This window comes from Sinocyclocheilus rhinocerous, unplaced genomic scaffold (assembly GCF_001515625.1).
Source record: "Sinocyclocheilus rhinocerous isolate Xijiao unplaced genomic scaffold, SAMN03320098_v1.1 scaffold77, whole genome shotgun sequence".
Lineage (NCBI taxonomy): Eukaryota > Metazoa > Chordata > Actinopteri > Cypriniformes > Cyprinidae > Sinocyclocheilus > Sinocyclocheilus rhinocerous.
The window spans coordinates 669204-683367 of NW_015635045.1; the positions used below are offsets into that span (position 1 = coordinate 669204).

A 14164-nucleotide genomic window follows, 5' to 3' on the forward strand; every position below is an offset into this window, starting at 1 on the left:
AAAGAGAGAGAGAGAACTTCTCCTTTCATATCCATAGTAGTGTGAGCCTGCTAATGGAACCACAGATAATTATTCTGACACCTTGGTTCATACTGTTTCACTCTCTAAGTGTGTGACTGCAGTCTAGCCACTTACATAAGTACATAAGGAGTGTATCGTGTGTACATTTGGCATGTGTTGCATGAAATGTGATATGACCGAGTGTATTAATGTGCAGCTAAGTGAGTCCACCAGAACACAGTGTGCCTGGCCAACTTAACACATTATTTATATAATTATGGAGGATTTCTCTCTCTAAATAATTATACAGTGCATATGAAATACTATAATTTTTTTGTAGATTTTGTAAATATTGTACTGCATTGTTGATGTGCATTTATGAAGCTTAGTAAGAAATCCCAGATAGATTTCAGACAGAAGATTATAATGCTGTGTGTTATAGATGAGAATATTGACAGCATAACTGAAAATGTCTGAAAAGTCTATTTCGAAGAAAAATATAGTTAACCCAACATTATATATTTTGTGATACATTCTTTTTCTCGTTCTCTGTGATTGTAGCCAGTGGACTTTTCTCATGAAATGAGTACCTGACTGAACTGTAATTGCTGGTTCGCCACATTTATGTGGATTTACTGATGTTTGTGTGGCTTCAGTTGCATGCAGAATGTTGTTCTGTGCTCAGGAAGCAGATGTACACCATATACAGTGATGCATTGTTATTACTTGTGTTTCAGATCCTATAGATACAGAATTCTAGAACTGCCCATCAGTAGAGACAGAACAACCAACAACTCTCCCTGATAGGCACCTGCTGCCACTGCAATCTGAAAACAAGAAAGGAGAGTGCTGTGAGCAGTGTTGGGAAGGTTACTTTGGAAATGTAATAGGTTACAGATTACAAGTTGCCCTATTTAAAATGTAATAGTAACTTTTTCAATTACTTTATTAAAGTAATGTAACTGATTACTTTTGATTACTTTTCTAAATTTCTAATGAATGTTTATTTGCAACTGGTTTACTGATACTGTTTTTGAAACCATATCTTTGCATAACTACAGGAAACACTGCATCTAACAATGGTTTGGGGAAAAAATTGTTAATTAAAAAAATAATAATAAATAAAAGCATATTCATCATCTCAAATACGGTTATCTAATAAGCATGTGTCCTATTCTGTGTACTAAACTCCTGAAACATTGGTGTCTTTTTGAAACATTGTTGTCTCTTAGTATATGATATGAAGATAGTTTTCGCAAAATAAGTAAAATGCTCATGAAGTGACTCATGAAGAGATTCATCGTTAATTTTCGTAAGGGTTGTGTTGTTGTCTGCCCTTGCTCCCCCTAAACCTATAATAAAATATGATTATTTGACTGCTAAATTACTACTGTAACATTACAATAGATGATAATGATGATGATGATGTCCTTTATACAGTATTTTGAGTGATGACTGATGAGCAATGGGCTGCTGCTGCTTAACTAAGTAAACAAAGACAAAACTACAATAGCATATTTACAGATGAAACTGACCTGCACTTGAAACCCTGAACAGTAGTTTTGCTTCTCTGCTCCACCTGTGCGACCAAAGTGCATCCCTGTCCTGCTCAAATCCAACAGATAAGAGATATTATGATTCTCCAAAAACAAAAACTCTATTCATACAAACTTATTTCAGTCAACACACTCTATTACTACAAAGTAAGTGCAAAATACTGCATCCCAGCACACATGACACGATGATGCACTGTGTCTCTCTCTCAGTATCTGGTTGACATGACATGAACTGTGGTATAACTTTTGTGTCCGTGGTTAAAAACAAGATGTTCATTTTTTTCTCCGCCATCTTGATTGATGCTTCTAATGAAATTGTGGTGTGCGACAAAATCCCCAAATTGGCAACACTGGATCCAAACCGTTTGGCGGAGGCGCGGAGAGAGCGCGAGCCGAAGCACTGCCAGTCACGACTAACCGATTCATGATTTATTAGAGATTTAATTATCGAATTGCGAATTGGAATGGAAATAATCGCTTTAGTACATTCGGCAGGCAACTATACAACAATAATATTAAAATAGTGGGCCAAATCGGCTGCCAGGCCACCGGGAATTGTCCCGGTTCTCCCGATGGCCAGTCCGCGCCTGATTTCCACAGACACGCAGAGCGTGCAGGATTTATATATTGTCTTTTTGCGGCTTAATATTCACAGACACTAGTCCATATCGCGTTTTGATTCAAGTGTACTGACCTACTTTTGATTTATTCGTCCAAAATGTGGCATATTCCGTCCGCGTTAGGCTATAGGAATTTCGTTTTTATGACTGGATTCTACGAACCAGTCTGTGTTTTCCGCGTCGCCGAAATTATAGGGCCGTATGTCTCAGAGTAATCAGTACAATTTGGGAAAGAAATCAATTAAATCTGTAAGTGGATGTGTGTAAATATTCAAATGTAATCCCCTTCGTAATCGTTAACATTTTCATAAGTAACTGTAATTTAATTACACATTTTTTCTTAGTAACTGCACTGATTACAGTTACATTTATTTTGTAATTAAATTATGTAACGCCGTTACATGTAACTAGTTACTCCCCAACACTGGCTGTGAGGATTATGAGAATGTGATAAAACAAGCAATGAGATGAAAGAATATGTTGTTAATCAGTTATTAATCAATAAATAACCACCGATAAATGAATTAAATGATGAGGGAGTTGTGTTGTTGAAGTTTCACGTTTAAACTCAACTCTTTTGAAAGAACTGACTACAAAGCATTCATATTTTCCATATCTTTTCTCAGTACATTGTTTTTTAAATCACTGTTTATGTGTTTTATTTTTAGGTATTTATATATATTTTATTTTCTAATCCAACCAGTACCAGTGCAGTGTAATTGGTCTTTGTGTGTGCAATTGCTCAGAGAGCAGTATTAGTTTGTTTCCACTTGAAGCGCTGAGTTCTGAGTTGACTACCACAACATTGACACCAGAACATGTCTGTGGTTCATATGATTTTTCACCCTTTTTCTCTACAAGCATTTTCTTAGCTTTAGAAAATGCACCAGCTCAGTTCATAAAATACAGCTTGCAAAACTAACATTGACTCTGAGTATATTATTGAGTTGTGACAGCAGTATGCAACACAGGAAGCTGACTAAACACTGTAACAACGTAGGAGTTTGTGAAACTGTTCTATTCTCTGGAATGCTTGTTTAATATATGATTAATAGGAGATACTGGGTGGATGCTTGTGGGAGCAGCTGGTTTGGTGTTTGTCTTTAGATTGTTTAAAAAGTCCCAGGCCTTTGTTTATTTGGCAAGGCTCAGGATTTCAGAAAGGGCGTTAGATCTTAAGTCAGTAATTATGTAAACCACAGCAACTGAGGGGGATGTGGTTGAGAGGGTCATCCAGATGCATTTTTTGAGACGCTGGCTTAGGTGGCCTCTGCTCTTTTTCTTATCTGCTTACAATATCACAGGTCCTGACTGAGGATAAGGAAGAAAATGCACACAATTTGTGTACATTCACTGGGCTTCATTCATGCAACACAAGCAGAAGAGATTTCTGTGTAAATAGTTTGTAAAATATTTTTATGTGCATTGTTGCATCAGCCTGAATGTTTCATGAAACAGAAATTCATTACACGTTTCATTAATAAGGCCAATTATATTTTAGTTTGAATGGGGATGTTGAGCAGAAAGACAGAAATACATTAATTCAGAATATATAATAAATTATATGTAATTATTAAGTGGCTATGGATATTAACATATATTTTAAATATTATAAAATATTAATATATTATATAAACAATAAAGAAATTAAATCTTTACCCATGTAAATCTAAACATGAAGTAATTTAATTAAACTCTATAGTAAAATGTATTTGTTGAGAAATAAGATTTTCTTTTAGCAAATATTCATTATTTTTACTTAAATAGATTTGTAGATTAAAATATTTGTATGGTTATTTATTGAACTTATCCTGGGTTTATGCATATGCATTTTCAAGATACTATTAAGTTACATTTATTTGAAAGATATACTAATGAATTTGGTTGATGCAATGAACCCTGCTTGTTCAGGCAGCCTTGGACTGAACTTTAAATCTTTGCTGACATTATAAGTCCTTGATGTTGTCTTTATGGGTGTGGTAGGCTATATGTAAGTTAGTGCTGCTTATGAATTATACTATTTTGCCTCAACCTGTTCTCTAACTATTGTAATAAAAATTAAGTTTTTGAAATGCTCTGAACTCATACATTTTTTGCGTTCTATCCTAATGTACACTCGCAGCATGACTTGCAGTCCCTGTGTATGCTGTGTATTGGTCAAAACTATCAAATATAAGTGTTTTGACACTATTCAATTTCAGGTGGTCTGTCATTCGTGTCTGTAGTGACTCACTTCTGAGTAAAGTGCAGTTAAGTAGACCTTGCGTAAATGCAGAAGGCTGTTCTGAACCAGTTTTCTGGGTGGGGCAGACCATAATAAAGCACTTCCTCGTGTCTGCTGTGCGTGGACTGCGTGGAAAACAGTCTGAAATGGCGGCTGACTGGAAACAGAAGTGTGACTCGCAATGGCAGCTAGGGGCTCACGGTGTCCCCATGCCCGCCAGCGTGGATTGGAAATCGGTGTTTGAGAAGAAGCCGTTTGAACGCAACCTACTGCAGAACCCCTCGCCTTACGGTAATGACGTCACACCACTCTGGCTAGCTAGCGCTACTTCGCACTGTTCTAAATCTCTGCTTGAACTTTGTTGTAACTGTATAAAGCAACATTATTATATTGAGATAGAGTAGAGGAGATCGTGGATATGGTTGTAACAGAGGTTAGTTGTTACACCGTTAGTTTAATTATTGAGAAATTGGGTGAATCATCCATGAACGTTACTCTAGAGTTGCACGTACATACATTGTGTGTTATTTTCTTGTTAAATTATTAATTTTATGTACTCCCGACTTGATTTGTGTTTTAAAATAAAATGTTTCCTATTTTTTTAATTAATATGAAATTAAATTTATCTATAGGCTACTTGAAAAAAAAAATCACACAGCTAGTAGGTGGCATTATATTTATAGTAAAAAAAATCCTGTAGTTTATCTGTGAATATTATGCAAACTTATTAACTTATATGAATTCGACTAACATTGTTTGTGTAAGATGTAAAAAGGAAATGTCATGCCTTTGTTGTCATTTTGTGGAAGAATTATGTTTTAATTTTGTGGATGTAGAGGGAAAAGAAACAAGATACTAGTTATTATTTAGTTATTTTATAGTGAATTTAAGAAATGAATTTGTGCAGCGCTGAAACAATGCCAAAACGTAGCAGCGAAATGTACCATCAAAAATGTGCCTTGTTGGAACTTGTAGACTGTTTATTAAAATAATACTGCAAAAGTTGTCTTTAAATTATATGGATGTTTTTATTATTTGGCTAAATGGATATTTGACATAAAAATTTGAAAAACAGTAGGCCTATTTGCAATTAAATTTTACTGCAGTAGAAACTGAACCATTTCATTTAGCTAAATCTTTTAAAATCATCTTTTTTTCTCGTTCAACAACCAGGTGTAAACCACACCGTCCCACCACCGGAACCCCCTCGATCGGGAATGCCACCTCCTCCAAACCAACCACCTCAGTTTGAGCCCGATGGTGAGTCAACAACCAAAACAGTATGTTCGCTGCCTAAAAATCTCACCATGAGCTCACTTCTGCTGAATTGCAATGGAAATGTGTTATATTATATCTTTGATTAAAACAACACGAATTGTTGATAGATTGAACTTTAAACCCAAAACCTTTGCTGTTCTTAATGTCTTTGGTTGCTAATAAAAAGGTGATTGAATCTTGTACCTGGATGTTAATTGTAGGTAATTTCTCTGGCTGGAAAAGTAGTACAGAAGTTTTACCACATGACACGAGTGGAATTCCCCCCGGGGTTGTGGTCTGCCATCTGCCTCAGTACAGGTGAGTCTCACTTCTGTGAGAAAAATGATCTTTGTCACAAAAACATATAAAGGCATTGGTCATGTTCCAGTACAATAGAGATAATTGTACTTGTCAGAAAACTTTCATACAGTGTTCCTTACAGTACTCTAGAAAAAACTTAGCTTGTCAGTTCTTCAGGGTGAGAAAAAGTATATATAATCTCTCTGACATGGTCTTTGTGTTTCTTAACCTCAGGTGGTTCTCTTTAGAGCAGTGTGTGGACCTGAAGGCAGAGGGTCTGTGGGACCAACTGCTGGATGACTTTCAGCCTGAGATCATCATTGAGGACTGGTGAGTTACGACCTGTTATAAAAATAGTTTGCAGTCTAAGCAATCTTCTAACAGTAATTGCAAACTGAGTTGCACAGAAGAGTCAAAAATTAAAATGGATGTCAGTTAAAAGGAAGTTTGCTGTAATGCAATGTCTTCCTGTTTTTCATCATATTTTCGAATGATTTGCAACTAAAGAAAAAAGCACCAAGGAATCTGAATTCATTTCTGACATAGCTGGACAATTTAATCTGTGACACATAACTGTTTTCTATTTTTGAATCAGTTTGTATTGTTGCAATTATTGGTTGAAGGGACTTGTCTAATTTCAGGCAAAATCAGAGGTTTAATATGCACTAATATTCACTTAAAATGTCTGGGTGTTTCTCCTCGTGTGTAGGTATGAGGAAAGCCAGCTTCATAAATCTATCTATCAGCTTGATGTGAAGCTCTTGGGTGCTGATGGTAAGACGGTCATCAAGCAGCACACATATAACCCTCAAGAGAATCTGGAGTGCTACTCACACACCTGGAAAAAGGTAGTACACACGTACATGCACATCTGTATTGATGTATTTATATTTGTAAGTATTTTATGTTCATGTGCCCACGTGACATGTGTTTATGTGTATAGGTCTCCCATGCATTCTCCAAGTATGGGTCAGGAGTGAGGTACATTCACTTTCTCCACAGACTGAAGAACCAGTTCATGGTTGAATTCTTTAATACCAAAGTCACAGACAGCTCGATTATTATCAAGACCAGCAAAGCCAGTGTGAAAAAATCACAGTCAAAAAAATAAAAAATAAAAACCTGGTAGGAGTTTATGCACTCTGTAGACTTAGTTTTTTTGAACGAAGCAGTTGTCTCGAATGTTTTATAAAATAACTGCACTTTCATAAGATGTATCTAGCAGGCTAATAATGTAATAAAACATTCCTCATTCATTTTGTGTCAGTGTTTTTTTTTTAAATGTATTCACAATAGCACTAGAGATGCACAGTTGGTGTCATTAAATTTTAGTATTTAAGGCCAGCAGATGGCGATATAGCTCACTGATTGCAAACAAGACGCTGTGACCTGTACTACAATGGTAAAAAAATTATGTGAAAATACAATAGTTGCTACAGTTATTTTACAACTGTAAAATCATAGCGAATATGGAATCAGAACTCTGATTCCTAATTCAGAACTAGTTGCCATTTTGTGTTATTTGATGAAAAGTGTTAGTTTTATTTATTTTTGTATTTTGTATTATTTTTGTATTATAACTTTTTTGTGATGGCAGTAACTATGGTTACTATGGTAAATTATTGTAAGGGCAATTCACAAACTATAACAATTTTTAATAACACTTAAAATATATAATTTCTATATAACATTAATATAGCCTATAATTTATAACTATAAATATAGATGCATCTTTTTTTGCATGAAACAATTAGGCTACTGTAAAATAAAAAAATAGCGATCCCTTTAAAGTATCTCTGTTTTTAAAAGCTTTTAATTATTATTATTGTTTTTCATTATTTTAATTAATAATTAGTTATTATAGGTGTATATAGGTGATTGTACCCTATGGCTCTGCTCCAGGTTTTATGGCGTATATAAAGGCAGTGTTCAGGTATTTTATTTTGAGGGCGACATGCTTTGACGCACCAATCAGAGCGTCGCGTTGAGCTGTTGCTCAGTCCGTCGCGTGCTGCGCGCGCGGAGGATGCGCGCTTGTTTAGGATGCTCGGATAGTTCAGGACAGAAACAGACACACCACGAAAACTAATGGCGCGACTCTCCTGAGCGCTGGAGCAACATCCTCTACTGCCTCCCGGTCATGTCTGTCCATTCTGAGCTCTGCCATAGAGGTAAGTTCTGTTGAATAAAATGGATAAAGACTTTTACTGGGGTTTATAGTGCTGTATGGCATGCACATTGGTTCACTAATTGTCACTATATCTGTCAGGACCGAATACGCTCTTGACAGCATCTACGTATGTGTTTATCATTAACAGAAGAATGAAATAAACTCGATATATGTAAGTGTTTAGCTGTGTTTGTACTGTTACTTCACAGAGTTGCACCTGTTGCCAGTCACATGTGCAGTTCAGTATGTGGCGGCTTTACACAAGTTATTAATGAGCCGCGCAACCTTAGGTCTGTTAGGTTTCTTTTGTATTTTTTAGGATTCGGTGAAAGGTAAAAACGAGAGTCATTTTCACCCTACACAGGAAAAAGAGCGAAAGGGCAGTTATTTCTCCTGGCATTGATTCTAAATTTTTTTTGATGTAAACACGTGTAATTAGGCATAGCCTATTATTTACTTAAATCCAGTGTTTTTAGCAGTCGTGGCCCAATGGTTAGAGTCAGACTTGTAACCCAAAGGTCACGAGTTCGAGTCTCAGTATCAGCAGGAATTGGGTTTGGAACTTGGGGAGTGTTTCATGCATCTCCCTCAATGGTACCTTTCAAACCCAGTGATGGCCTGAGATACCCTCATTCAGCTCTGACACTCACTGCTTGCCTTTTAATCTATTATAATTTAATTGAGGGAAAACAGAACAAATGATCTTTTTCAGTCTACCAAGTTGATTCTCTATGTGATCTAATGTGATACAACAATGATCATAATGATAGTAAATGTAACTGAAACTACAATGTGAAAACTGAAAATCAGCAGTTAACTTTAACTGATCTGACTCTTAAAAATAACATTCTGTGCCATAACCTGTATTTAGGTTGATTCAGTCAAATTTATAGGCTATTGTTTTGACTGTGAATCAGATAATTTATCTTTCAAAGCACATTATTAGCTTACCCGATTTAGAGAATAAAAATATAATGCTTGGCACACCCATATTTTTAACATATTTTTACTAGGTTTAACAGCACAACCCCCTAAATACTTTTGAATATGTCAAAAGTTTTTTTGTTTTTTTTTAAGTTTATTCATATGATATTTTCTGCTATTGTCTACTGAAATAACACGTCATGTCCTTTCGGCTTGTCTCAATAGATCATCTGATAAAGTGGCCTGTTAAAAATTTCTGCAGCAGAGTAATACTTAAAGTCTTAGATTACATGAAAGTCACGATTGTCTGGTGGAAGTCTGTGTGCGGTCAAAGTGGAACTGATTAAACGGTAACCCGTCTAGCTCAGAAAAGGTGTTATCTTTCGAAATGGAAAAAAGAAACAGAAGATTTAGTTACAGTCCTTGGTGCGGTCAGTGAGTAACGTGGGTAAGCATGTCTGCAGAGAGAATGCACGCATGATTGTGTCGTGAGGATGATAATGATGGTGATGAGAATGATGAAGGTTGAGCAGAGGTGTTTCTGTCCTGAAGAGAGTCTTACAGAGAAAAGTGTGGGTAAATGAATGCAGGATCACGTGACAGAAGATCCATGCAGGAGAAAGTAACTCATTTATCCTTTCATCTACTCCAGTTACTTTAACATCTTCCAGTCCCAGAATTTGCATTCCCAACTGACTGGTCTGTTTTCCATTCTCTTGCTGTGTTTCTCAAAAATTCCTACAGAGCAATTACAATGGAAATACAAGCACAACAGACACTATCCAACAGCAGCATCTCCCACATGGGCGCATGTACACACACACAGACAGGTTAGTGGTTAACCTCCCTGGGATGGAGGGGCACCTCTAAATGGTAAAGTATCCGTGAAGTTCTGTAAGAGACTGAAACATGAGACACGGCATGTGTTCAGTATGGCAGACCATCTTTACAGCAGCACGTTGACATACACTATAAACATGCTGAGTCAAAGATGTGCATACACTAGCGTTCAAAGGCTGCATATCTGTTTTCAACACTGTTAATGATAACAAATGCTTTTTGAGCAGCATATTTGCAGCAAATCAATATATTAAAATAATTTCTGAAGGATTATGTGACACTGAAGTCTGGAATCATCACTGCTGAAAATTCAGCTGTGCCATCACAGGAATAATTTACATTTTAAAATATAGTAAAATGGAAAACAGTCATTTCAAATTATATATATATATATTGAATTTATTTAATACACGAGTTTCACAATTTGAGTTGAATTACTGAAATAAATGAACTTTTCCACGCCATTCTAATTTATTGAGATGCACCTGTATATATATATATATATATATAATTACAAACACGTTTTTACAGTATTTTTTTTATTGAAATATACGGTATGTAGATTTGGTGTGTGTTCGAGACTTTCCTTCCAAATAGTAAACCAGCAACACTTTATTAATATTTTTTTCTAAACACTTTATTTTAAACCAATGCATTTGGGCAAACAGGCTTTTCATCAGATTTAGAAGGCATAAAACTCATGAATAAAAAGAAAATTTATTAATTAATAAATCATTCAAATTCAAACTTTAATAAACTTTAAGAACAGAAAAACACAAACATTCTTCCTTCTTTTCCTGATCTTTTCTCTTCTAGTAGATAGTTGTATGAGTTTTACCTCCTTAGGTTGATTTGAATTTTGCTTTAATTACATTTTCATTCACTTTCTTTTAACCAATGAAAACTGATGTGTTTCGGTACAAAAAGTTGTATGTTATTAAATACATTTGAACAAAGCATTGCTGCATATGTTTTGCTACTTCCATGCACTGATGCTTTCACAAAACTAATCTAGTCCATTCTCTCTCTCTTTTCCTCTTTCCCACTCACTTGCACACACACACACACCTTATTTCTTTGTGTTCAGGCTGGTAAATGGGATGTGGTTTGTTAAGTAGCCCTGAGCATGCAGCCAGACCGGTGTTTTTTCTGCTCTTTGGACAGGTAATGCAGTGTTTGCATTGCCTGCAGAATGTGATACTCTTGGAGTGAGGTAAGAGTGAAATGGAACTCCGTAGAGTTTGTTTGCACTGGAGGAAATATGAACAGAAGTGTTGAGATAGATGTTGTGTATAAATGAGAGGACATCAGTGGTGGTTCGGCTCACATAATACACCCAAATAGCTAATAAATATACATGAAAAATATGGTGTTCTGTGATGGAATGTGTGTACTGTGATTCACCATGCTTGTTGTAGTCGAAGAAGTGTGTGTGTGCGTGTGTGATGGATGCTATAGTCTTTACTATAGAATTGTGCTCCTTCTATAGATATGATTGTCAGGAAGAGTGTTTTATTATTATTAAACTACAGTTATCACATCTGTCTGTAATGGGATTTTTTTTTACTGCTGTCACCTTATATTGGACATTTAATTGTTTCTGCCTATTTCAAGACATAGAACATTATTATCCAGCACTAACCTAAAGGATGGAGATAAATTATGGCAAATATTTAGGTCCCACTTTATATTAAGTGGCCTTAACTACGATGTACTTACATTTAAATTAATCATTTGATACAATGTGCTTATTGTTGTAACGATAGTCCACTGAGGCGAGCGTAGTGATGAACTCAAGTGCAGCTTTTATTTAACAAAGTGAAATCCAAAATACAAACAAAGACTTGACTTGACTTGAAAAGACTTGACTTGGCATGAACAGACTAGACTCACTGACAGCAGGTTACAACATCAATACATGACAAGAGACAAAGTCTAAATGAGGGCTATATATACCAAACAATCAGGGTCACATGACACAATCCAACCAATGAGGAACAAGACACATGACTTGGAAACCAATCAGAACATGACACCATGAACAAAGGAACCAATAGCAGGAATACAAGAAGGCAAAGGAACCACATGACTAGACAGGAACCATGACTAAACTCCAAAATAAAAGACATTAGGGCAATGAACAAGAAACACAAACAAAACCCAAACCCACGTTACAATTGTGTACATACATGTTTTTACACTATACTTATATTTTAAAAATACCTGCATGTAATTACATCTGTAATTAATTTCTGTAATTACATTTATAATTGCACTGTTGACCCATCCCTTACACCTTAACCCACCCTTAAACCTACCCATACCTCCAAACCTGTCCCTAACCATATCCCACCTCAACATAGAACATTATTATCCAGCACTAACCTAAAGGAAGGAGTTAAATTAAGGCTTATATTTAGCTTTCTCTTTATATTAAGTGGCCTTAACTACGATGTACTTACATTTAAATTAATCATTTGATACAATGTGCTTATTGTTGTAACGATAGTCCACTGAGGCGAGCGTAGTGATGAACTCAAGTGCAGCTTTTATTTAACAAAGTGAAATCCAAAATACAAACAAAGACTTGACTTGACTTGAACAGACTTGACTAGGGCAATGAACAAGAAACACAAACAAAACCCAAACCCACGTTACAATTGTGTACATACATGTTTTTACACTATACTTATATTTTAAAAATACCTGCATGTAATTACATCTGTAATTAATTTCTGTAATTACATTTATAATTGCACTGTTGACCCATCCCTTACACCTTAACCCACCCTTAAACCTACCCATACCTCCAAACCTGTCCCTAACCATATCCCACCTCAATAGCTGCATAAGTGTTTTGCAATTCAATATGAACACAATAAGTACATTGTACTTATTTTTGATTTAAGTACATAGTAGTTAAGGCCACTTAAAGCGGGACCAATATTTAACCCTTAAACAGAAATGTCCTTTCACACTGCATGTGAACATGTAATGATAGAAGAACTGTGAAAATGCTACTTAATGCTAAAATGCTTTTAATGCTACTTGGAAATGTGCTGTAACAAACTGTCTTATTTAACACCCAACTAATCATTCAAATCTGTTGGGTATAAATAACTCTCCGAGTTCTATTCTGAATCTAACCAGCATCCAAGTGCTCCCCCATTATCATTATTAGCACTTATAGAAAATATTTTAAAGTGAATATTTATCCATCTTTTATACTGTACACTATCATTTTGTGATGCCTACATTTACTTGTAGCATATATATTTATAATATTACCCATTTATTATTGTCTGTAACAGTAACGACTTCTCATATTGGCCAGTATTTCAGCATCTCTACTGTTAATACTTTATATTTTGTAATGTAAGACCTGAGAAGAACAAGAATTCATTTGCAAATAATTATGCTGCTCATGCTTAAAAAAATAAATGTTCTTAGTACTAAATTTGAAAGAAGTCTCTTATAGCAAGGCTGTATTTGATATACAGTAAAAACTGTAATATTGTAGAGTTATGTTATTTATTGCTACATTTTCAGCAGCCTTTACATCACTATCAAGTAATGATCCTTTAGAAACCATTCTAATATGCTGATTTGGTGCTCAAAAAACATTTCCTCTTATTATCAATACTGAAAATGGTTAGGCTTTCATGTTTTGTGGAAACAACACATTTAAAATATTTTAGAATTCTTTGATAAATGGAAAGTTCAAATGTACAGCATTTATATTAAATAGATTTTTTTTCTAACAATGTAGAAGTTTTTACTGTAACTTTTGATTAATTTAATGCATCCTTGCTGCATCATTCAATGTTTACAATGTATATGACATGCAGGTTTTTGTTAACTATATTTTCTTCTACATCAGCTTCCTACACAGACACACTTTTGACTTCGAGTTCATGTCTTTCAGAGTGGGATAATGATGAAACTGCAGGTCCTGAGCTGAAGCTCCGCAGCTGCTGCTGAAGACTTGCCATCGCTTTAGCTCTCACACAGAGCTCTAGCAGAATTTGGCCTCCTGAGGTTACCTGAGTCCACCCACCTCAAAATACCACCCCATGAGGCACTAGTAAGTCATTTGAGATTGTTTTGACTTGAGCTGCCTCAACTGCATTTCCATATTCTGTGTTTTATTGACGAATTTGAGAGGAAATCAAAATGTCGGTCCTCAAAAACAAACGGTCAACAACTCCTGTATAGGTGCACATGAATCTCAGCCTAGAACCGCAGTCAACGTTCACTAAAAAGTGTCATCCCA

General features: G+C 35.5%; 1 protein-coding gene across 1 annotated transcript; it reads left to right on the forward strand.

The window, feature by feature from the left end:
• The first annotated feature begins 4464 nt into the window (after positions 1-4464).
• LOC107746425 (F-box only protein 50-like) lies at positions 4465-7072 on the forward strand. The gene is made up of 6 exons (XM_016560647.1): positions 4465-4691; positions 5574-5660; positions 5879-5975; positions 6192-6287; positions 6667-6805; positions 6901-7072. The coding sequence occupies exons 1-6, from the start codon at positions 4547-4549 to the stop codon at positions 7066-7068; spliced, it is 732 nt and encodes a 243-aa protein (XP_016416133.1). The 5' UTR covers positions 4465-4546; the 3' UTR covers positions 7069-7072.
• Positions 7073-14164: the final 7092 nt, after the last annotated feature.

Coding starts and splice junctions, on each gene's coding strand:
- LOC107746425 (XM_016560647.1), top strand. CDS start 4,547: ATGGCGGCTGACTGGAAACAGAAGTGTGACTCGCAATGGCAGCTAGGG. Junction 5,661..5,878: donor ACCTCAGTTTGAGCCCGATG/GTGAGTCAACAA, acceptor TGTTAATTGTAG/GTAATTTCTCTGGCTGGAAA. Junction 6,288..6,666: donor GAGATCATCATTGAGGACTG/GTGAGTTACGAC, acceptor CCTCGTGTGTAG/GTATGAGGAAAGCCAGCTTC.